This window comes from Peromyscus leucopus, chromosome 1 (assembly GCF_004664715.2).
Source record: "Peromyscus leucopus breed LL Stock chromosome 1, UCI_PerLeu_2.1, whole genome shotgun sequence".
Classification (NCBI taxonomy): Eukaryota; Metazoa; Chordata; class Mammalia; order Rodentia; family Cricetidae; genus Peromyscus; species Peromyscus leucopus.
Window position 1 is genome coordinate 107,799,582 of NC_051063.1, and position 22,325 is coordinate 107,821,906.

Below are 22,325 nucleotides of genomic sequence, written 5' to 3' on the forward strand. Positions count from 1 at the left end.
TGGTGTCTGCGTCCTCTGGAATGCTCACTTGTGTCTAAGCAGTCTTGACTGTTACTCAGGCTCCTGGCAGGTAAGATGAGGATGTGCCCCTGTCCTGGGGACTTTAGATGTAGCAAGGAGGTGCTTGGTGCTAGGCCCTAGAGGCTCCAGAGCTGCCAAAGGTGTGGCTGAGGATGCTTCATGGGTTGCCTTGGAGCAGACTGGTTTGCCAGGTGAGCACAGAAACCCAAGAGTGGCTTTGCAGATTCCAGGAATTCTGAGCTGCATTGAAACATCTGCCGTCACTGCCTGCCTTTTTCACTCCTCTGGGAAGGGGGTCCTAGCCTGTTCCTGGCTAGACAAGGTGTGGGCTGGGACAAGCTGGGAAGCAGTTCTCCAACATTCCAGAGTCAACATCTAGCTCTTTTAAAAAGATTTATTTATTTTTATTGTATGAATGTGTGTCTTTGAGTGTCTGTGTACCATGTATGTGAGGAGGCCAGTAGAGGGCACCAGATCCCCTGGAACTGGAGGTACAGGCTGTTGTGAGCCACCTAAAGTGGGTGTTGGGAACCAAACAGCTGAGCCATCTCCCCGGTCCCAACACCCAGCTCTTTCCTCAGGTTACAGTCCCAGTCTTGAAGCCGAAGAGGGACATGGGTGGCTGTGAATACAGGGAGGGTCTGGGACTGGCCTGCACCCCAGTCCTCTTCTTTCCACGCCTACTCATCCTCTTGAGAACAAAGCAGCTGGAAGGTTATAATGGTGCTGTGACAAGGGGTTTTAAGGGCTGTGGTAGAGGTTTTGGTCCAAATGCCAGACTCTGGAGCTGTCAGGGAGACTGACTGTCCTGCCCCTGCTTTAGCTTCTGGGGTTACAGGCATGTACCACTGCTCATGCCAGAGCTGGTCTAAGAAAAGAGGGTTCCTTCCTGTTCCTGGCCTGGAAAAGTGCCCAATTCTGCCCATCAAGATGGACCGGAACTGGGCACACCAGCTCCTGGGCTCATTCTCTCTGAAATGAGTCTGTCAGAGAAGGTGCAGCTGTATGACAGCATCAGTCTCAAGGCTGCCCGGGATGGGACGAGAGGAAGTTTCCACGCCCCTAAAGACAGTCTCCAGCAGCCCACTCTGGGATGCATTTCTAAAGGACTTTATTGCCCTGCTTCTACACCATAATAAAAAGGGACCTGCAAGCTCCAGGCCTGTACCATTTGTCACCACTGCAAAAACATGACTCACTTGAACACATTTCCCGCCCCACCCCCAGACCTCACAAGATAAATACATGTTACAAATTTTTTTTTGAAAACAGAATAAATTAATAACTTAAGTGATTAGGCACCAACAGTGATTTGAAAAATTAAATGTCAATCTTAAATGGTAACAAGACACGAATGTAAGACTAGGCTGCTTCTACTTCATTTTCTTTTCCCAACAAATAGTGACAATACTGTGTGAAATGATTCTAAGTTTCAAGACACAAGTAACCAACAGATTACACAAGAACACACACCACCAGACACCATGACAGCACGAATCACCACCGGGTGCCCTGTCAAGTCTGGCTCTCCTGCTGGGCCCAGGCCCCAAATCTGGCAAGCCCAGAAAGATGGCCCTCTAAGGTTAGCCTGCTTCCCCATACTTACAGCCAAAGGCCCAACTGGAAGGGAGGAGCTACTTCCCCTCATGGTCTGTAAAACTCTGTTGTAGGGAGGGAGGGAGCCGTGGCTGGAACTCTAGCCACTGGAAGATAGAGGGCCCAAAGGCAGACTGGACACAAACCCACGTTCTGGTAACTTCAGAATGGTTGTGCTTCTGTTCTGGAAATGGGGCTATTTTCGTGGAGTCAAATATAGCTATCAGAAAAATACGGATAGAGAAGGATGGAGTTGACTAGCTAATGTTCTGTGTGCTGCCTGTCCCCAGTGACCCAGACCTTCAAAGGATCCCACAGGGTCTCCTTACAGCAACAGAGCATCACTGTGACCATCCCATTTCACAGACTGGCAAGTCTCAAGGAGATGCCATCTCCTTTTTAAACTGTTCCTCCTCAACTTTACCCTTGCAGGGTGGATCTGGAGGAGTCGCTGCAGGACAGGTGCTTGTGGGAGCTACGCTAGCAAAGAGGTGACGAGTGTTCTGGGGTCTCATTCCTTGACAGCCATGTGTGTGTGTGTGTGTGTGTGTGTGTGTGTGTGTGTGTGTGTGTGTGGTGCGTGCGTGCGTGTGTGTGTGTGTGTGTGTGTGTGTGAATTTTGACCTTTGGTAGGCCAAAGGATTTTTTTTTTTTAAATGGAATTGGCTTTTCCTATTTGGGGGTTGGAGGATGGGTTAAGAGTCTGGGAATTTTGAGTCAGAGTTCAGCTTTCCAAAGGTTGGAACCAGAGCAAGACTAACTAGACTTGAACACCTCAGTGTTGATAAATGGCGGCCAGTTCCACCCACATGGCATACTCAACTCAAAGAATGCACTCTGGGGTGGCTGCTGAGACCATGATACCTGGACCTGCTATGAACCCAGCAGTACCAGTCAAAAGCTTAGCCACATGGGAGCCCCGGGACTCAAGAGTCTTAAAGGGCACCACAAGGATGGGCAAAGCCAGCCAAGTACCCTGTAACCCTGTTCAGTGCAACCAACCACAGCCCCATTTCACTCCAGGTGACAGCACACACCTCTGAGGCTGGCTTCATACCTTCAAACATCTTCCGTTCTCAAAGCTCAGGCTTCCCCCACCCTGCTCCTCCAGGGACCCAGCCCTGCCTACCTTTCCTGCCTAACTTAGTCTGCTCCCTCCCTGATGCCTCCCCTCCCTGTGGCCCAGTCTCCCTTAGCACCTCCCCTTCCTCTGTACTTGTAAGTAAGTAGTCTTTAGCTTCCACTTTTCTCACTGATTGCGACCTCCAGTTAGGGACAAGGTATGATTCATCTGTAGCACAGAGCTTGGCAACCATTACTTAATTAAATGATCCATCCTAATGTGAGAAGAGGGTCTATTACTGAGGGACTCCTGGTTAGGACTCTCGAGAGGAGAGAGGTGAGGTGTGCCTTTAGTTGCCGAAAGGTCCTAGTTTTAGAGGACAACGGTCTGTTCATCTAAGACAAAATGAAATGCTGGTTTGCCCTAGTTTCTCTGAAATGCTTGAAGACTGGTTAACAACTCTCCACACAACACATTCCGATCTCCCTGCCGTGTCTTAGCCTTAGGTGATGTCTGCTTCCCGTCTCTGACGCCATGGGAGGAGAGGGATAATCTCTCCTGCGGCTGAGGACAGCAGAGAGAAGAGCTGAGAAAAAGACCTGGCCTGGCCCTCGGTCAAGGGTGTCTCTATCAGGCACAAGCCGTTACCCAGATCCTCATGTGTTGCCTAGATTTGATCAAGTATGGCTCCTCCCCCTTCTGCTTCCTGCTGCACTCCTGCACGTGGCCTTGGCTCTCCATCAGGCCTTCTGCACACCTCTGCACCTGCTACAACCTGCCTCCCAGCCCTTAAGGCATCTCTGCACCTCTTACCTCCTAGAAACCTGCGTCCTGTGCCATCACCGCCGCAGCCCGTGCTGCTCTGTGCCTAGCACCCTCCTCCTGTCCCAGGGTCCCCCTGCCTCCCAGCCCCTGCATCACCCCTACTCTTTCCCGCTCTGTCTCATCTCTCCATCAGGGCCGGGGAAGAGCACTGCCTGTTCCAGGTGGCAGACTCCTCTATCCCCGGGGTTTGTCACCTCAAGCCCTGTTCCTTGTTGTTCCTGGTTGCCTGTCTTTACCAGTTTTCCTTCCTGCTGCCCTTCATCCTTTGCTTCCCAGTCTACAGCAGCGGGTCCCCATGGCCTGATAATTGGGTATCACCTTGCAGGTGACCAGCTACCCTTCTGTTCCTGGGAACCTAATTTCTTTGTCACTCGAAGCAACTTCTGACCTTCATTATCGACCTTTCTTCTTGTGGCACCTTGCCTTTCCCTTGCCCATGACAGCAGGGGTGCGAAAGCCCCTGTCTACTTTAGTCTGCTGGTCCTCCGCTCGCTCCCTGGGTTATCATCCTCGAGGGATGGAGAAGCAGCCCTGAGGTAGAGGGTAGAGAGCGGTGAGCAGACATGAGGCGTGAGCCTGGCTCAGAGCCTCAGCCCTCCCTCTAAGAGTCCAAGCAGCAGACACATGGGTCCAAAGCAGGAGGCTTTTTTGGCAACAGCTCCTAACTAAGGTGGTGGAGGCACAGCTAGTAGTATTGACAGAAGTCATGGGTGGACCCCACGTGGCTGAGGAGTGTCTCCATCAGGGCCTTGCCTCCAAGGGGAAGGGTCAGGGTCCCTGATGTTGAGTGCTTTAAAGGCTGAAAGTGGTACAGAGGAGAGGAGGGGTGGGGAGGGATGGAGAAGGTGACAAAGAAGAGCCAGCTCTGAGCAGCTGCCTCATGGCCCTTGAGCTGCCTTGGCGGCCCCTTTATCACAGCTTGGCACCCTTGGAAGGTTCTGAGGACTGCCGCACATCTGTCCACTCCTGCATGGTGTTCTGCAGGGCCTGGGTCTTCTCTTTATCCACTTGGACATAGTCTACCTTCTCATCCGATGTGACAGATGATGTGGATGGCTGAGGGGACAAAAGGAATGACCGAGTTACCTATAAGGCTGTCACTTTGAATGGCCTCAAGGTCTTGTCTGTGCTGAATGTGAACTTCAAAGTGAAATCACATGTGGGGGCGCTAAGCCTGCTGGCACCCTGCTTCCCAGCTTTCAGGATAACCCCACCACACCTGGGCCTTGCTACTGGTTCAGGCCTTCACTAATGCGTCCCCCAACTTCCTTTGGCCACACTTCCAGGGAAAGGATTCCCATGAAAAGGGAGAAGCACCAGGCCTTAGAGCCCTCACAACATGCTGAGGGGACTGTGTTGAGGCGGACTTCCTCCTTGCTCTCTGGGCTGAGAGTAGTTCTTGGCCAGGCGTTCCCAGGCCTGGAAGTTCCTTCCAAGGGATATTGTGTCTTCATCAGGGCTCATCCAGTGTTTGTCGTTGGTTTTGTTTTTGTTTTTAAGGCTAGGGAGACAGGAGCTCCACGTCTTGGATTGCTCACTGAATCTCTTTGTAATCCTGAGCAAGGAGACTGATGGGTAGACTGATGACAGTCACTAGACGTTGGGGACTGGTGCCCGGCAACCCCAGTTAAAGTGCAGCAAGTCGTATACAACGTCTCTGGAATGGGTCTCCTAATCCCCAGCCCCCAGGTACCTTGCGGTGAGGGCTCGGGGAGCCTGGCTGGAAGTCCAGGGCTAGGTAATCCACACTGCCAGTACTCTTCTTTGGAGCTGGGCTGTTGGTGCCACTGGGAACAGGGGATGCAGACACTGGGTTTTGCTACAACAGAGAGTAAAACTGGGTAAGTTTAACAGCCCAAACCATCCCCTTGAAAACCTATGGGAACAAGAGCTCTTTACTGTGTCCTGCATTGAGCCACACATGTGACTTTTCACAGTCTCATGTAAGTCTACACTGCAGTCGGGGAGGTGGAGATCACTACTGTTCAAATCACTAAAGGCTAAAAACGAAGGTTCAGGAAGTACAGTGAGTCACCTATGCTTGCACAGCTGGTGTGTGATGGGAGCTAGTGATTTTTTTCTTTAAAAGATGATTAAAAAAAACCAAAAAACTTTTTTTGTGCATTGATATTTTGCCTGCATGTATTTCTGTTGTGAGGGTGTCAGATCCCCTGAAATTAGTGTTACAGTTATGAGCTGCCATGTGGGTGCTGGGAATTGAACCCAGGTCCTCTGGAAGAGGCTCTTAACCACGGAGCCATCTCTCCAGCTCCCAGGGATGTTTTCTGACTACCCATGTACTTGGCTGCCTCCCTTTAGGGAGGCTCAAGGCAATTCTTAGGTACCGTCTCTCCTCAAGGCCCAGCCTCAGTTTGCAGGTCCCTGATAAGCAACTTTCTCCCACACTTGGTGATGCAGAGTTTCCTATCACATCTGGCCACAAGCAGCTGGAGCCCTCTGCTCTACAGGGACCTGAACGAGTCACCTTGTTTCTGGGTGACAGGCCTTCATTTCTTCAGCCATTCTTCATGTGAGGGGTTCTAGGCTGTTTATGTCTGAACCGTGCCTAAGGTCTGATTGCAGTAAGAAGTGACAGTCCCATTTTAATGATTGATCTGTCCTCTGAATCTCTAGCCTTGCACCCGTGCCCTTGTCAGTGACCTCAGAGAGGAACCGTAGTATGCTGTGTGTGTGTATTTCTCCTACTGCCACCACCACGGGGAGTTATACACCTGCATGTCTCTCTAAGGGCACCAATCATGATGTCATCTGAATTACGGCAGTGAGAGAGACAGGCCTCCATGGGGACAAAGCTGTGTCTTTCTAATGGCAGAAAACAACTGTTGTTTGACATTCATCTGTCCAGGAAGGTTCTGCAGCAGGAGGCTAACTTCATCCAGTGCAAGGCAGCCATGGCCTGAGCAGGGAAGAACTGGGAGGCTGGCCAGTGAGTGCTTGAGGACTCACCATAGGGACGTAGTTCTCCTCGCTGTCTCCCGAGTCTGTGCTGGTGATGCTTTGTGTGGAGATGGGGCGGCAGTACTGGGAGGAGCTGGAGTTAGCGGTGTGGCTGTTGGACAGAGAACAGAGTGAACCCGGAGGAGAGACAGTTCTTAAACCCCAGACCTGGGCCACCAGAGCTTCCCACTTCCATTTTCAGACTGAGATCTAATATAGGGAGATTTTAAATCATTTCTCCTTCACAGATCAGGAAAACAATCCCAACAGATTGAGACAGATTAATAAAACAGAAGATGATTGGCATCTGGAAAGACCCACCCTAAATGTGTGGCGTGCCAGCCAACTAGGAGCAGCCAGGCAGGACAGGCATGCTTTTTCTTTCGGGCTGTCATGCCCTCCTCTCTGCTATGATGATTCTGCTTTGCCACAGGCCTCAGATGAGCCAAATGACCATAGATTAAAACCAGGAAACAAAATAAATCTCTCCCCTCCTGAATTGTTTACACACCATGTTTTGTAACAAAACTCAGAAACCAAACAAAGCCCCTAATATGCATGAGCATCAAAATCCTGGTGTCCCGACCCCCAGGCCAGCTATCACTCAATGCTGACACCAAGATCATGCTTCTACACACACTCACTTGACCCTGGACCAAGACTTGGTGACAGGTGACTTGAAGGGGAGCTCATCGATGACAGTGTTGTTTCTCAGGTCCAGGGGTGTTGGCTTTGCTACAGTTGGAACAGAGTTCAGGAATCAGTGGCTACACTACATAGACACATACTATATGTATCACACAAGCACATTTTCAAAGGCCATCAGTTTTATACAGGGGATCTGGTTTCAGGATTCCCAGAGATATCACACTCCAGATACTCCAGTCCACATCTTCACATTCTAAAGCATGTGAGGGTGTAAGATCCCCTGGAATTGGAGTTACAGTTATGAGCTGCCATGTGGGTGCTGGGAATTGAACCCAGGTCCTCTGGAAGAGGCTCTTAACCACGGAGCCATCTCTCCAGCTCCCAGGGATGTTTTCTGACTACCCATGTGCCTGGCTGCCTCCCTTCAGAGAGGCTCAAGGCAATTCTTAGGTACCGTCTCTCCTGGAAGGCCCAGCCTCAGTTTGCAGGTCCCTGATAAGCAACTTTCTCCCACACTTGGTGATGCAGAGTTTCATCATGTGTCCTTTCCACTGTATCTATAGGAATCAGACTTGCAGAATCCAAAACGGGACTCAATAGGTTTAAGAACAGGGATTCTCCCCAGGTTTGTGACTTCTTATAAAATCAGAGATGGTATTCAGAACAGAGACAGTTGCTGTGACTACTATGGTTGATTTTAGACAGTGTTGTGAAAGTCAGTGATGAGTAACTAGCGTAGGATCTGTAAGCCTCAACTTCACACGTTCAGAGTCCTAGTCAGCCAGACCCATGGGCTATACATCTCTGCCCAACTTCCATATCTTCCCTTTGAATACCTACTGCTTGGCTAAGGCCAGCAGAAATCCAGTTTGGACATTTTCCTGACCTTCATGCAGGTCATGGATCTACTACTGCACAACTGTAGTCTACACACATGTAGACTACATGACACATTCTAGATGCTTTCCTTTTGAACAAATCTGAAGTCTGGATTTGCATTGTTTGTACACAGTCATACACCCCTAAGTCCACTATACACCAGATCTCTAAGCAAATGCTTTCTAGAGACAGAATGGGGCCAAGAGTGGACTCACCTTTCCGGTCAGGCTTGAGGTTGCGATTGACCGGGGGTGGCTGGATCTCACTTCCTCGGCTGGGACCTCTATGGATAGGAAGGGCTGTGGATGGGTAGCCAAGCGGGTCAAAGTGATGGGGCCCTGGGCTCATGGGGATGTAGACACTTTGGGAATTGTCCCCTGTTCGTTCCATAGCCAGCAGGGTAGAAGAACCTGGGTTCATGGGCACATAGTTGTCATCAGAGCTGGCACTGTCTGATCGACCCACGATAGTCTTCCCTGGCTAAAAGAAAAAAAAAAGAGTAAAAGACCTGCTTGTAACTAGTGAAAAGAAGTAAGGTGGGACTCTGCACAAGCTGAGCTATCCTGGCTGGTTAGCTACATGTTGAAGCAACAAGAACGATGTTGGGAAGACCAAAAAGGAAGTACAGTGGGAATGGAGGAGAAATGAGCTCCGCAAGTTCCTTCTTGTTTTCATGACTTCTTGGGAGCCATCTATGACTTGTGATAAGACTTAAGTACAAAACTCTGTGGCTACTCAAGCCCATGGCTTATGGCTAGGAGTATTCGGGTTCCAGATGCCTGGCTAAGGCAGAAGGTAGTCCAGGCCAGAGACAGCTCAGGATTCACCACTGGTAAGTCAATCTAGATCCTCACCAGGGCTCTCAAAGGTGAGGTTTGCCAGCTACACTTGCCCTGTCTATCATCCCAGGCACCTAGGTCATAGCAAGTTGTAGGTAGAGCAGTCACAGGCCTGTATAAATAGGCAGCAGCCCTAACCACAGCCATTCTCCAGCTCTCGCCTCATGGCACAGCAGAGCACATCTTCTTCACCGTCTTTCCAGTGGGCTTGCGCCTAAGCCCTCATCAGCTCTCTTCAACCTGGACAACCCATTCCAAAGGCAGCCTGGGGTCCTCATGGAAGCTGTCATCTGTCATCACTTCTGCTGTGTTCCTATGCGGCATACAGTGAGCAGGGCTGTTGCCTTAGAGGACTCTCTACTTGGGAGTGTGTCTGCTGCACTGTATTCCAGTCTGTCTTAGGATCAGATGAGGGTACCATTTTCACTTACCAAAAACACCTCCCTAGGATGTTGGACTTTGACAAGTAGGCAGATCCTGAGGGATATGCCATCGTTCTTTGGGTGTTGTGCTTTGAGTTACATGGGATGTGGCTTCTTCTCTACCCTGACTAGGCCAGGGGGCCCTGATCAAATCCCACCTCCCAGGAAAGGATTAACACTCTCACTCACAGATTCAGCAGACCAACTGGCACTCTCTCCGCCTCGAGTTGGGTACTCATAGGTCTCACAGGAAGAAGCTGTGATGAAGGAAGGAAGATGGTTTATACTCATACTGTTCCCATGTTGACGCTCCCTGTCCCTGCCCAGTATGGCCATTCTGCTGATAGTCCCAAAGGTACTGCTGTGTCTTCGAGGGACAGGGTATTTATTGCTTGCTACTCAGCCCTCTTGATCACAAGCTCTGCTTAATTCTCAGATCTGCTGCAGTGTGGGTATCTGCAGAGGGTCTCCTGACCTCAGCCCTCGGTTCTTCTCATACCTCCCACTAGGCCCTCTCTCACCTCTGGGAATACTTTAGGAATGGCACTTAGGCTAATTACATATGTTCGTTTTCTTCTTCCAATAGGAAGTGAGCTTTGAAAGGCAGGGGCGTGTTGTGTATGTGTTACACAGTTCCAAAGCACAGGGTGACTGCTCGGCTAGCCTGACTGCAGAGTTCGAAAGGGGAGGCCCGGCCCCAGAGGCTTGAGGCTCATCTGTGCTGCTGTCACAGCAGGGGGATGAGAAGGCTGTGCAAGCTCTAATGAGAGCTCCCTAAGCAGAGGGCATGTGCAGAGTTAGAATTAATTCATCTGGAACAGGTGAGGACAGAACTTAGGGGCCTCAAGTCGAAGTTCAGACTACAGCCAGAGGTTCTGCTATGACATGAAAATACCCTGAAGATAATTTTGTATTATTCTCTTTGAGTACACATAGGTTTGGCTCCAAAAGTCTGCCAATCTTCTAAACTTCTTTTTACATCTTTGGCTTTAGTTTTTAAATAATCACAATAGTTTTATTTGAACCTCCAAAACCAAAATATCAGCAACTCTAAGGCAGAGTCTGCTACACTTCTGCTATGGTGGGTCTCATACTGACAGCTGGGCAGAGGATCAGCTGCTTAGGAGATACATAGAAGATGTCTTAGCGTGTGTCACTGAACTGAGTGGTCCTTAGGTTGATCTTGGCCTGGGGTGACCAAGGGCTCACAATACATTGAGAATGCCTGGGCCACCTCCCTGGCCCTCTGGTCTCAGCCAGGGATTACACTGACCTCGGTGGAGTCGGCTGTTGTCCATTGCGGGGAGGGTATTGCGTCTGGGGATAGTAGCAGCTACAGATCTACTATGTTCACTGATTGGAGGTCTTTGCTGAGGGCTGCCCCACCGAGGTGTTTCTGCCTGACTTGGCTTGGGGGGGCGGGGTGGGGGAGCTATGGCTGAGTCTCCAGGAGTGGCCATTGTCATGGCATTGTGGTTTTTGTCCAGTGTGAATGTTCTAGGGATCTGGTAGGCTGAGAGAGGGGTGGTTGGAACATCCATATTGTCCACTAGGAGGTCTCCAAACTCCCGGCACAGGGTGTTGCTGGGTGTCTTGAAGGTGTACACATCCTCAGTATCTGTCTCGGACCCTGTGAGGCTGCCCTTGGTGTGGCCGTGTGAAGCCAGGCTACGGGGGAGGTCGTAAGTACTGTCTTTGAATTCTGTATTGTGTCGGCTTGGCTTGGGAAGGCTATAGAAGCCATGGACTTGACCGCTGACTCCATTGACACAGTGTCCATTGCCCTGGGCAAGTTTTTGCATGGCTGTATCACTCTTCTGCCGGGTGCCCTGAGAGAAGCTGGCACTCCTAAAAGAGAGAAGAGAAAGGGACAGTGAGGAGAGGACAGAGGCTGTTCAAAGCTTTATGCAGCTAGTTGGTGCGGGAACCCTGAGGAGTCGGATGGCCCCAAGGTTTACCTAGTTCCTACCACATGTTAACGTGTGATCTTGAGATTGCTACTTTTGGCATCTCCAAAACAGTGATTAAAACCATACTATGAAGATTATTTAGGAAGTCAACTCTAGTGTATCTAGCTCTAGCAGTGTTAGCCTTTGTGAACCTCCTGACTCCTGTGGCTGTCCTTAGCAGGGAACAGGGTCATTCCTGGGCCCCAGAGACATAACTAACCCAATCACACTGCCAGTCTGCTCACTGTTTGATCTACCACAGAACACACGCAAGTACAAAAGCTATGAGACAGTGGCAAGTTGTGGGAGAAAACAGCAAGTCATTTACTGAGTTTTAGTTTTTTCTTTTTTCTTTTCTTTTTTTTTTTTTGTTTTTGTTTTTCAAGACAGGGTTCCTCTGTGTAGCTTTGCACCTTTCCTGGAACTCACTTTGGAGACCAGGCTGGCCTCGAACTCACAAAGATCCGCCTGCCTCTGCCTCCCGAGTGCTGGGATTAAAGGCGTGCGCCACCACCGCCTGGCTATAGTTTTTTCTTTTTAAAGTGAAGTCAGAATATGGGCACTGATGCTTGCATTTTAAAGAATTAATTTAAATTTAATTAATTTAAATAGGCTATCTACCAGGAATCATGGTTTGTTGAAAGGAATCTGGTTCTTTCCAGAAATCTAAAAATATGTAGGTAAAATGAGTTCTATTTGGGAACTATATTCAGGATAGAAAATGGTATTATTTTTATTATTTTAAATGATGGTTGTGGGAAAAAAAGGTAGGCAGTAAAGAAAGGAATGATTAAGAGGGCAGTTTATGTTCGGTCCTAGCATTGCTACTGACACACCCTGTGAACATCATCACAGTGTTCTCCCAGATGTGACCTAGTAGTCTCAATGATGTCTGAGGGTCCACTTTGGATCAGAGGCTCTATACGCCTTTCACTTCATTAGAGTGGTTGTTGAACTGGGTTCTGCAGAAGTACTTTGGTAAACTGGAGGGTGAAGTTTGAGCAGCGGGGAGCCAGATCTGCTTTTCTATCTCTATGATGATCCTGAGTGGAGAGAAAAAGGGGTCAACCCCTTCAGCACTAATTCTTAGTTTTTTGTATATCAGAGGCATCTTTAAAAACCTAGTGACAAGCTCTGGGAGCTCTTCTCAGAATAAGGTACAGGTACATACTCAGACCTGCGCATTCTCATGGGTCACTGGTGGACCAACTGCTTTCCCTTAGCTCCCTTGCTGGGAACTTGTTACAGATGTGGCCACCAGGTGGTGGTAGAAAATAGCACCCAGAAGTTTAGAAAGATGAAGGGAACCAGATGTGCCAGTCAGGTTCCCCTTAACTTTGGCCATTGGTGGCTAGAGGTACTGTTTCAGTCCCCAAATATTTACCAGCCTTTCTCCCTAGGATTCTGTGTTCTTGCTCCCGTTCCAATCAATTCCAAACATATAACCTAGCCAACAGCAGGGCCCAGGATAGATGAACATCATAGCTGAGGCAAGAGAATCAATGGCAGGTACAGAGTGTGTTCATATTTGTCTTTGGTGCTTTTTATTTTATTATTGTTTTTGAATTTCCAACCCTCTTCCAGATGTCCTCATTGATTTGCTCATTTGACAAAGACTCCCCGACGTCCTCCTTCCTGTCTAGGCCAGACACAATGGACACAGGGATGCTGCCTGCTGTGTGCTTGGAAATCACAGGAGGTGCCACCCCTGCAAATCACTACAGTCAAGTTTGAGTCTGCCCGGTGGTGGGGTGGAGTGTCAGGAAGGCTTTTTCACAGATATCACATCTGAGTGAGGCTGGAAAGAAAAGCAGCAAGACAAAATAAAGGCATTCCAGTTTGAGGCCAAACATGTCTGACACAACTTGGCAAGTTTTAAGGACCTACATGCTGCTCAAGCTGGAGAAAGCATGCAGTAGGTAAGGCAGACAGAAGATACTGCATGATCTCACTGGAATGGAATCCAAATCACTTATCTCATAGAAGCAGGGTGGCCATCATTATACACAATAAAATGACACAATGGTACCTACCTACCTACCTACCTACTTATCTATCTATCTATCTATCTATCTATCTATCTATCTATCTATCTATCTATCTATCTATCTCTGGCAGTCCAGGCAGACTCTGAAGCAGCGGCAGAACATCACTGCAGTAACAATGAACATATTCCAGAATGGGCTCGTCACTTTCCTTCTTCAAATCTCTCTCTGCTTTGACTCTCCGGTCTTGGGAAACCAGAACTGAGGAGTCACCCATACTGATTTCTAAGGTTTTATGCAATCCACTCCAACTCAGTTCCTTCTGATTTTTCTTCCCTGATCAATGAGAGGGCTAACAACCAATCTCCTTCCTTACCTCCCAGAACCCTCTGGTTATCTGCATCCTGCTGATACTTTCCCAGACTTCCCATCCAAATGCCATCAGTATAGTCTTAATGACTTAGGACTTTAGGTTTATTTCAGCTTTTCTCTGGTACTCTGGAATGCACTAGTCAAATTTACTATATATACTAGACCCCACCTGCCTCTGCCTCCCAAGTGCTGGGATTATAGGCAAGTGCCACCATGCTCAGCAGACCTTTTCTTCTTATAAGACAGGTTCTTACTTTGTAGTCTGTAGTCTTTGTAGCCTCTAATTCATGAACTTCCTGTCCCAGTCTTCTGGGTGTTGTGATTACATATGTGACTACATGATTGCATACATATCTCTATACCAGACTGGAAAGCTTCTAACTTCAACCTGGCAAGTAAAGGTTCCACAAAATTGGCACAGATGACTTACTCCTTAAAGCCATTTCTATACTTCTGAGTATAATCATCACTTGCTTAGTACTGTTCTTGGGGCAGATACGATATTATTGGTATTATGCCTTATTGTTGCTTGTCCCTTCTACCAGACTGTGACTTCCTTGAAAAAAAGTGTGTCATAATTATTCTCCTCTGTATCCAGATTACCATTTGTCACATAGAAACTAATGAATGTAAATGGATGAAGAGCAGGTGCAGGATTACATTAACTTGTGAGTAAAGAAACTGTGGTACTGCCATGCTTTTCCCTGAACTTGACTCACCTTGGTTTTCCTGGAACTAGTTCTGTAGACCAGCCTGGCCTTGAACTCACAGAGATCCACCTGCTTCCCTAGTGCTGGGATTAAAGGTGTGTGCTACCACCACCTGGCTTAGTTTTTTTTTTTTTTCTCTCATTTTTTTTTTTTTTAAATAGTGCGGAAGACCAAACTAGGGCCTTGTACATGTTAGTTAGGCAAATGTCCTACTCTGAGCTATATCCCTGGCCAAAATCCTTTCTTTAGAATCCATTAAGTTATGCTCCAGGTTTTCTCCGCCCCAGAATTCTCCTCTATAGTGCATAGAATGACTCATTCACTCCCAAACACAGCCCCTTGTCTATATTCCAGCCCTGGCCTTGTATTACTCATGTCTCTTGGGAATGGTCTCTAATACAACAGAATCATTCTCTTTACAAAAGCAAAGATGCTTCCCAGCTTCTGCTGGGAGCCCTTCTTCCGCTTCCCCAGTACTCTGGGCTTCTATCATAACACTTAACTTACATTGCCATGTGTCCATTATCTGTGCCTGTGTCCTTCTGCCAAACCATGCACTACTGAAGGCACTGGCCTGGTGTGGATTGCAGATAATACGGTAGCAGGGTGAGGGGATCATTCATTGCTTCAACATCCAGGCAAAAGGAGTTGAATAAACTAACCCCCTTGTTCTGTATCCCTACTCAAACGATGAGAGGATCAACAGGAAGAAATACAAGTACTCAGAACCCCTAGAGCTTTTCCTACTTTCATGTAAATCTTAAGATGCTTCTGTAGATGGAGCCCTGGGACTGGTAGGTTTGGTGAGAGCCTCTTCTGCTCATTCCTGACTGCTGACTGCTGCAGGCGCTAAATGGCAAATGGGGCTACCACACCCTTCTTGCATTTATGCTTTGGTCTTAATATCTCTTTGACTTTTAGAAATGATTTCTTAATTTTTCTAGCCACATAATTCACATTCCTTTTATACATTTTCAAATAATCTTATGACTCATACTGTCCTATGATTTTCCTTTTTTTTTCTACTCTACTAGACTCTAAGTATATTAATGATGGAGGGACCAATTTGATTTTTAATGAATTTCTCTCTTTTTTTTCTCTATGTAGCCATGGTTGTCTCAGAACTTGCTTTGTAGACCAGGCTGGCCATGAACTCAGTGATCTGCCTGCCTCTGCCTCCTGAGTGCTGAGATTAAAGGTGTGCGCCTCCATGCCTGGTTTGAGTATATTTCTCATTTAAAGGAAACTTAATTATGTAAATTAATTATGTAAGTGCTTGTAAAAAGATTAACTGCCATTTAGCATTTTATGATTGTTCATCACTGACAATTTTCTTTTGCCTGACTTCTATTTTTTTTTTTTAAATTAAGAAATTTTCCATTCATCCTACCTATCAGTCAAAGATTCCCCTGTCCTCCCCTCCTCCCACCCCTCAGGCCCCCAACCCACCCCGCATCCCCACCTCCTCCAAGGCAAGGTCTCCCATGGGGAGTCAGCAGAGCCTGGCACATTCAGTTGAGGCAGGTCCAAGCCCCTCCTCCCTGCGCCAAGGCTGTGCAAAGTGTTTCACCATAGGCCCTAGGCTCCAAAAACTGGCTCATGCACTAGGGACATGTCCTGAACCCACTGCCTGGGAGCCCCCCAAACAGTTCAAGCTAAACAACTGTCTCACTTATTCAGAGGGCCTAGTCCAGTACCATGGTGGCTCCTCAGCTATTGGTCCACAGTTCATGCATCACTGGTAATTTTAAGAAGTTACTTAGACCATCTTTCAGTACCAATCCCAAATGAGCCCCTTCTATGAGGAAAGAAAACTGTGTCACAATCTGTGAAAAATGAGATGATCTTTGGGGAGGAGATACAGCTCAGCTGGTAGAGTACATGTTTCCCATGAATGCCTGTACTCTGCATTCAGCAGGTGGAGGCTGAAAGATCAGGAGTTCAAGCTAATCCCTGGCTACATCGTAAATTTAAGAGCAGCCTGGGATATGAGATCTTGCTGAGATGGGGGGAGAAAGGAAGGAAGAAAAAGAAAGTGGGAAGATCAATTAATCAATCAATCTATCTTTGTATCTGGAACCCTTCTGGCTACAATTTTGAGCACATATTTTCTCTAAAATGAGAAAGCAATGTTGCACTTGCGAAGCTAAATGAATTATTTATGATGTATGTATGATTATGTATGATGCCTTTGGTTAATCAAAACAACTGGCTGAAGGAGTCAAGGATGCCTTGGAAAAGATCTTGGGAACTCACCAGCATGTCGACTTTACCTTTTACCCCCCATTTCTCTCTCACATTCTGCTGCTGGGCCAGTGATATTGGAATCTTATCACTTGAGATTTACCACTTCACTTTCAACAGGATTATGGCCTCTCATGGTTATGTGATCTGCCTCAATGTATCACCTCTTGCAGGCCTTAACAGAATCTTTGAAACAGAAGATAGACACCAGCTAGAATCTGTAGTAATGCCCCCAAGACTAGTGGGCAAAAATAAATTCAGGGAAACCAGTTTGTCTGCAAAGACAAAAGAGTTCTGTCTTAACACAGCCAGTTCAAAAGTGTTTCCTTGGCAATAGATGCTGTTCTGGATGGTTACTTATTTTAGCTCAGAGGAAGACCTAGATTTTGAAAACTTGCTATTTCAGCAGAAATATATATTGCCTAGTAGTTGACAGAAGGATAGAAGCTATCACTACAGTAAAGAGTGATAAATAATGCATACTTTTATTTCCAGGAGATGCCAAACTTATCATAGCTTTATGACAGGGGACCTCACATTTTTTTTTTCTAAAAAGGGCATAGATACAAAGCTGGCATTACTAACTCAGTGATTTATTTATTATTCTCTTTTCATAGTCCTGACTCAAAAGTAACTTTACGGATTAAGAATTTTAGTGATCATGCAAGCCAAGTAATGTAAAGCATTCTTTAAACAGCAAACATCATTTCTCCTTCTGGAGCAGCTAGTGTGTCATACCACACTAGTTATGTGCCCTAACTACAGCAGGATAAAAGTCTGTTCACATCCTGACCAGCATTCTACAGAGTTAGACATCTGGAGATCAAGCAGAACTAATTTTTTTTCCTTGGAGACAGGGTTTTGTTATGTAGCTGAGGCTGGCCTGCAACTTTTAATCTCCATGCCTCAGCTCCCTAAATCCTAGAATCATAAGTATATACCACAATGCCTGGGGTCACTGAGACATTAATTTGCATTTTCTAAATGATTGTACATCTGTTTGTGTATTTATTGGCCTTCCCTAAAAATATGTATTATTTTTAAAATGAAGTATACCTGTGCAAATCCTTGCTCATCAAGGAAAAATGAGTTGTGTTGGGTATGGTGGCACATGCCTATAATTCCAGCATTACGAGGCTGAGGCAGAAGGATTTAGCAAGAAATGTAGACTGGAGCAGGAGGGGTAAATGTGTATATATAGACAATCAGTAACAAGCATCACCAAGAGACTTAACCAAGCAGAAGAGAGAAGTTGGAGATAGAGGAGATGATCAAAGAAATACAACACTCAGGATTACTATAGAATAAATAAATACATAAATAAGCAATGTCCAAGAACTCTGAGATGTGATCAGGAGATCATATCTAAGACTCTGTGGGGGAACTGAAGAAAAACTAAGGTACAGAAAGTCTATTCAATGAAATTATAGCTGAAAAATTTACAAATTTATGGAAAGAAATGGACATCTAAGCATAAGAGTCATTTAGAGCCCCAAATAGATCTATCCAGAGATGAAATCCTCCCAGTGCATCTAGCCACAAAGCAAAATATGCAAAACAAAGAAGCACTATTAAATGCTGTATGAAAAAAAAACACCAGTTCACAAAAGCAAACATGTAAGAACAACATTAGACTTTTGAACAGAAACCCTAAACAGCCAGGAAAGCATGGAATGATGTATTTCAAGCCTTGAAAGTAAATAACTCAACCAAAATTGCTATATCCAGCATAGTTTAACTTTAAAATCCACAGAGAAATCAAGGCAGTTAAAGACAACCACAAACTAAAGCAATTCACGACCGCTGGGCTATTACTGTAGAAGACAACTGAAAGGGTCTTAAACGTGGAGGGAGAAGAAAGACAGTCTCATCTATGAGACCATATGAAAGAACAAAATTCACGAGAACAGAGGGACAAAGGCACCCTAGCACAAATGGGAGAAAGAAAAGAACAAACAATAATCTAGCCAACCAATCAGGAAAACAAGGAAAAAAATTGTAGGGCCCCTCTTTTTTTTTTTTTTTTTTGCGTTTCCAAATTTTATTCTTTTTTTTTTTTTTTTTTACTTGTGCTTGATTTTTTTTTTTTTTATACCGAATGCTGTTTATTGAAGGAAGGAAGGGGTCTTAAATACAGGCATACAGCACAATTCGAGAACCATGAAGGGCAGAACTTCGCTACTGATGTTTTATAATCTTGCCATCTAAGCTGTTAACGCCCATTATGCAGGATACACAGACAAGGAACTTCCCTTAAGCATTCAGGAGGGTTGAACCCAGCAGGGAATTAGCATAGGGAGGATATTAAGGTCAAGGTCAGCAAGCAAAGCAACAGTTACCCAAAACAGGGGCCAGGGCCCTACAGGTCCCCCTTTTACTAAAAAATGAGCTTCTGACTTAGGTTGCGTGGGACGCCAGCAGGTCACCTTACCCGTCATGGAGACACCTGCCCAGGCCACACAGGCGCTCTGTCTTAGGTTGGTGAGCGCCCCCAGGCATTACCCATCTATGAATACTCATTATCATAAGGCTCAGTTGTGTGTGAGCTGCAGAGTTAACTGCTGCCAAAGATCTCAAAGTGGCACTGGGCTTGCAATCTGTATGTTCGATACAGAAAAGACCAACAGAGGTCCTATCCCACCCATAGCCAGTAGGATAAAGGCAACTGAGCCATTCCCTTCCTTAATGAGCCTTATTGCAAATTGGAGTCCTTGTAAGATGGTATAGGCCCCTCTTAATAACAATGTAAATGGCCTAATTCTGCAATTAAAAGACACACACTAGCTGCCTAGATTAAAACAACACCCAGGGCTGGGTAGACAGCTCAGTGGGTAAAGTTGTTGCTGCACAAACATGAGAACTTGACTTAGATCTCCAGAACCCACATAAAACTGGACCATCAATCTATAATACCAAGAAGAAACTATGCCAAATAAAGTGTAAGGAGAGATATACACCCAAAGTTGTCCTGTGACCTACACACACTTGTGTGCACACACATACACTCTCCTGAAACATACATGTGCCTGCATTGACACATATAAAGTAGATATTAACAGCAAGAGAAATTTAAAAAAAAACTATAAAAACACAAAGATTCAACACAATATTTGTGAATGACCCGTGAGTTATTGAAAAAAATCAGGGAAGAAATGTAAAAGTTCCTAGAATCAAATGAAAATGAAAACATACCTTATCAGAGCCTTAAGGACATAGAAAAAGTATTTCTAAGAGGGAAGCTTATAGCTAGGAGTGTTTCATTAAAAAATTTAAAAGGTCTTAAGTAAACAATCTAGTGTTGTACCTCATGGTCCTATGAAAACCAGAACAATCCAAACTCAGAAGCAGTAGACATGAAGAGATAATAAAGATCAGGGCAGGAATTACCAAAAGAGCAACACAAAACATTAATGAAACAAAGTTGGTTCTCAGAAAACAAAACAAAACAAAACACAATACTGACAAGCCATTAGTCTTATTAACCAAAAGAAATAGAGAAGCCCCAATTTACTAAAATTAGAGGCAACAAAGGAGACATTTAAACAAGGTACTAATGAAATACAGAACCTCATCAGGAACAGCTTGAAAATCTGGATTCTAGGAGGCAGAGACAGGCAGATTCCTTAAGAATTTGAGGCCAGTCTGGTCTACTTAGCAAGTTTCATGCTAGCCCAGGCTACACAGTGATAGCCTGTCTTAAAATAAGACAAAAATGTCAATAAAAGAAAATCTATACATTTGGCTGGGCATGGGCGTGGTGAACTCATTCTTGTAATCCTACAGTTCAGAGGTGGAGGCCTGTTTTGGCTACATAGCAAGGTTGAGGTCTGTCTGGCACACATGAGACATTGATCTCTGAAAAACAAATCAAACAAAATATTTATTCTAAAACTGAGAAAATCTGCAAGAAATAGATAAATGTTTAGACATAGATGACTTACCAAAATAAAATGAAGAGGGTATAGACAGTTTAAGCCAATCTGTGACAAGTAATCAGATGGGAGCAGTGATAAACAGTCTCCCAACAAAAGCAAAGCTAGTTCTACCAGATCTTTAAAGACGTTCTAACACCAGTGCTCCTTGAATTAGTCTATGAAACAGAAGGAGAAGGGGCATAACCAAGCTCATGATACAAAGCCAGAAAAGAAAATAACAAAAACCTATTGACTGGTTTCTCTGATGAACACAGATGCAAACATTATCAATAGAGAACTTGCACATCAATTTCAGCACCACATTGAAATGATCATGACCAAGTTGGTTTCATTGCAAAGATACAAGGATGGCCCAACATAACCAAATCAATAAATTTCATATAGCACATATAAATCACATGATAATCTCAATGGGTACAGGAAAGGCCTTATACAAAGTTCATCAGCCCTTGAGGATAACGCCCTGAAGACATTAAAAATAAAGTGAACATGCTAACATAATAAAGATTATATATGACAAACCTACAGCTAGCATTATATATACTAAAGGGGAAAAAAAAACAAGTATCCTTTAAAAATCAGGAGTAGGACAAGTGTGCTCATTGTCTCAGCTCTTACTCAGTATCATTCTTGAAGGCTTAGCTGGATCAATAAGGCCAGAGAAAGAAGTAAAAGGGAAACAAACAGAAAAGGAAGAAATAAAATTATCTCTATTTGCAGATGGTAAGATCCTATACCCTAAAAGACTCTAATGATTCTACCAGCTAATTAGATCTGGTAAATACTTTCAGCAAAGACCAGCATACAAAAATCATTCAAAATTCAGTACCTTTCCTATATACTAAAATGAACTTTTGAGAATGTAATCAGGAAAAACCACAACAACTGACCAAAGAAACAAACCCAGGAATAAATGTAACCAGGGCAGCAGCAATAGTGCATGGCTGCCTTGACAAACCCTTATAGCCATTCCTAAGGGCAGACAAACATGAATGTGAACTGGAGATACCTGCCTTGTCTCCTCATCTTCCCACCCCTCAGGAAGATCATTTGCTTTTTTAGTTCAAGGACAGTTTTGAGCATCTTGGTCATACCTGCTTGAAGTCACAGTCACTAACAGAGGAAGGGAGTCTTGAGTGAAAAGTGGGATGGGGACTGAAGCCTAGGAGAGGCTGGACTGTGTCCTGCATGTTCCAGAGGCACAGGATTTTGTAATTGCACCGTCTCCTCTGAAATGGTGACTTCCCATTGTCTCAGCTGCTCAACCTTTCCCCAGAGACAAAACCTTGCTTGTTTCCTCTGAAACCCACCATAGCAGTCTTATTTATGCAGATGGTCATGGTAAAGTGCGGACAGACTGGGATGCCATGTCCAAGCTCTTTCAGGACAGATGGTGATGCACCACCAATGAGAATTCATATTTGAATGGTACCCTGATGGGCAACTGGAACCAGAAACAACACATCCTAAAGAACACTGCAAAAACCTTCACTCTTGCCTTCCCAGCTTGAATAGTACTTCAAAACAACATATAATACAAGGTACAACAGCAAAAAATGTCCTTCAATTCGTAGATTTATGTGGAAGCCTCATTGGTTCCCTAGACATTATTCTGAGCTGGATCCTCTTCACAGAGGAGCCATAGAAAAGTCAACTTATATGAATAATAATTCAAAGTCTCAAATAAGGCATTACTCTGGGTGTGCATATGATCCAAACCAACTCCAGAGTCCAGGAATCTGAGAAAAAGAAACTTCATTTTCTGGAATAGAATGTGGAAAGGAATCCATTCTAAACAGAACTGAAACTTAGCTCACTAAAAATGCGTCCTTTCTGAATAAGCAAATCAGAACGCATACACAATAAGATAAAAATAAAC

The 22,325-nt window shown here is 45.5% G+C and overlaps 1 protein-coding gene and 1 pseudogene across 3 annotated transcripts in view; one reads left to right on the forward strand and one right to left on the reverse strand.

The window, feature by feature from the left end:
* Positions 1 to 1,115: 1,115 nt before the first annotated feature.
* Gab2 (GRB2 associated binding protein 2) overlaps positions 1,116 to 22,325 on the reverse strand; it is a 157,170-nt gene continuing 135,960 nt past the window's right edge. For all 3 annotated transcript variants that reach the window (XM_028877436.2, XM_028877439.2, XM_037197387.1), the window contains 7 exons: positions 10,525 to 11,099; positions 9,441 to 9,508; positions 8,206 to 8,470; positions 7,108 to 7,198; positions 6,473 to 6,575; positions 5,199 to 5,324; positions 1,116 to 4,561 (listed from right to left, as the gene is read on the reverse strand). In XM_028877436.2, coding sequence (XP_028733269.1) covers positions 4,418 to 4,561; positions 5,199 to 5,324; positions 6,473 to 6,575; positions 7,108 to 7,198; positions 8,206 to 8,470; positions 9,441 to 9,508; positions 10,525 to 11,099 — 1,372 coding nt within the window. In that variant the 3' untranslated portion in view covers positions 1,116 to 4,417. The remainder of the gene's footprint in view (positions 4,562 to 5,198; positions 5,325 to 6,472; positions 6,576 to 7,107; positions 7,199 to 8,205; positions 8,471 to 9,440; positions 9,509 to 10,524; positions 11,100 to 22,325) is intronic.
* LOC114698663 lies at positions 21,681 to 22,189 on the forward strand (annotated as a pseudogene).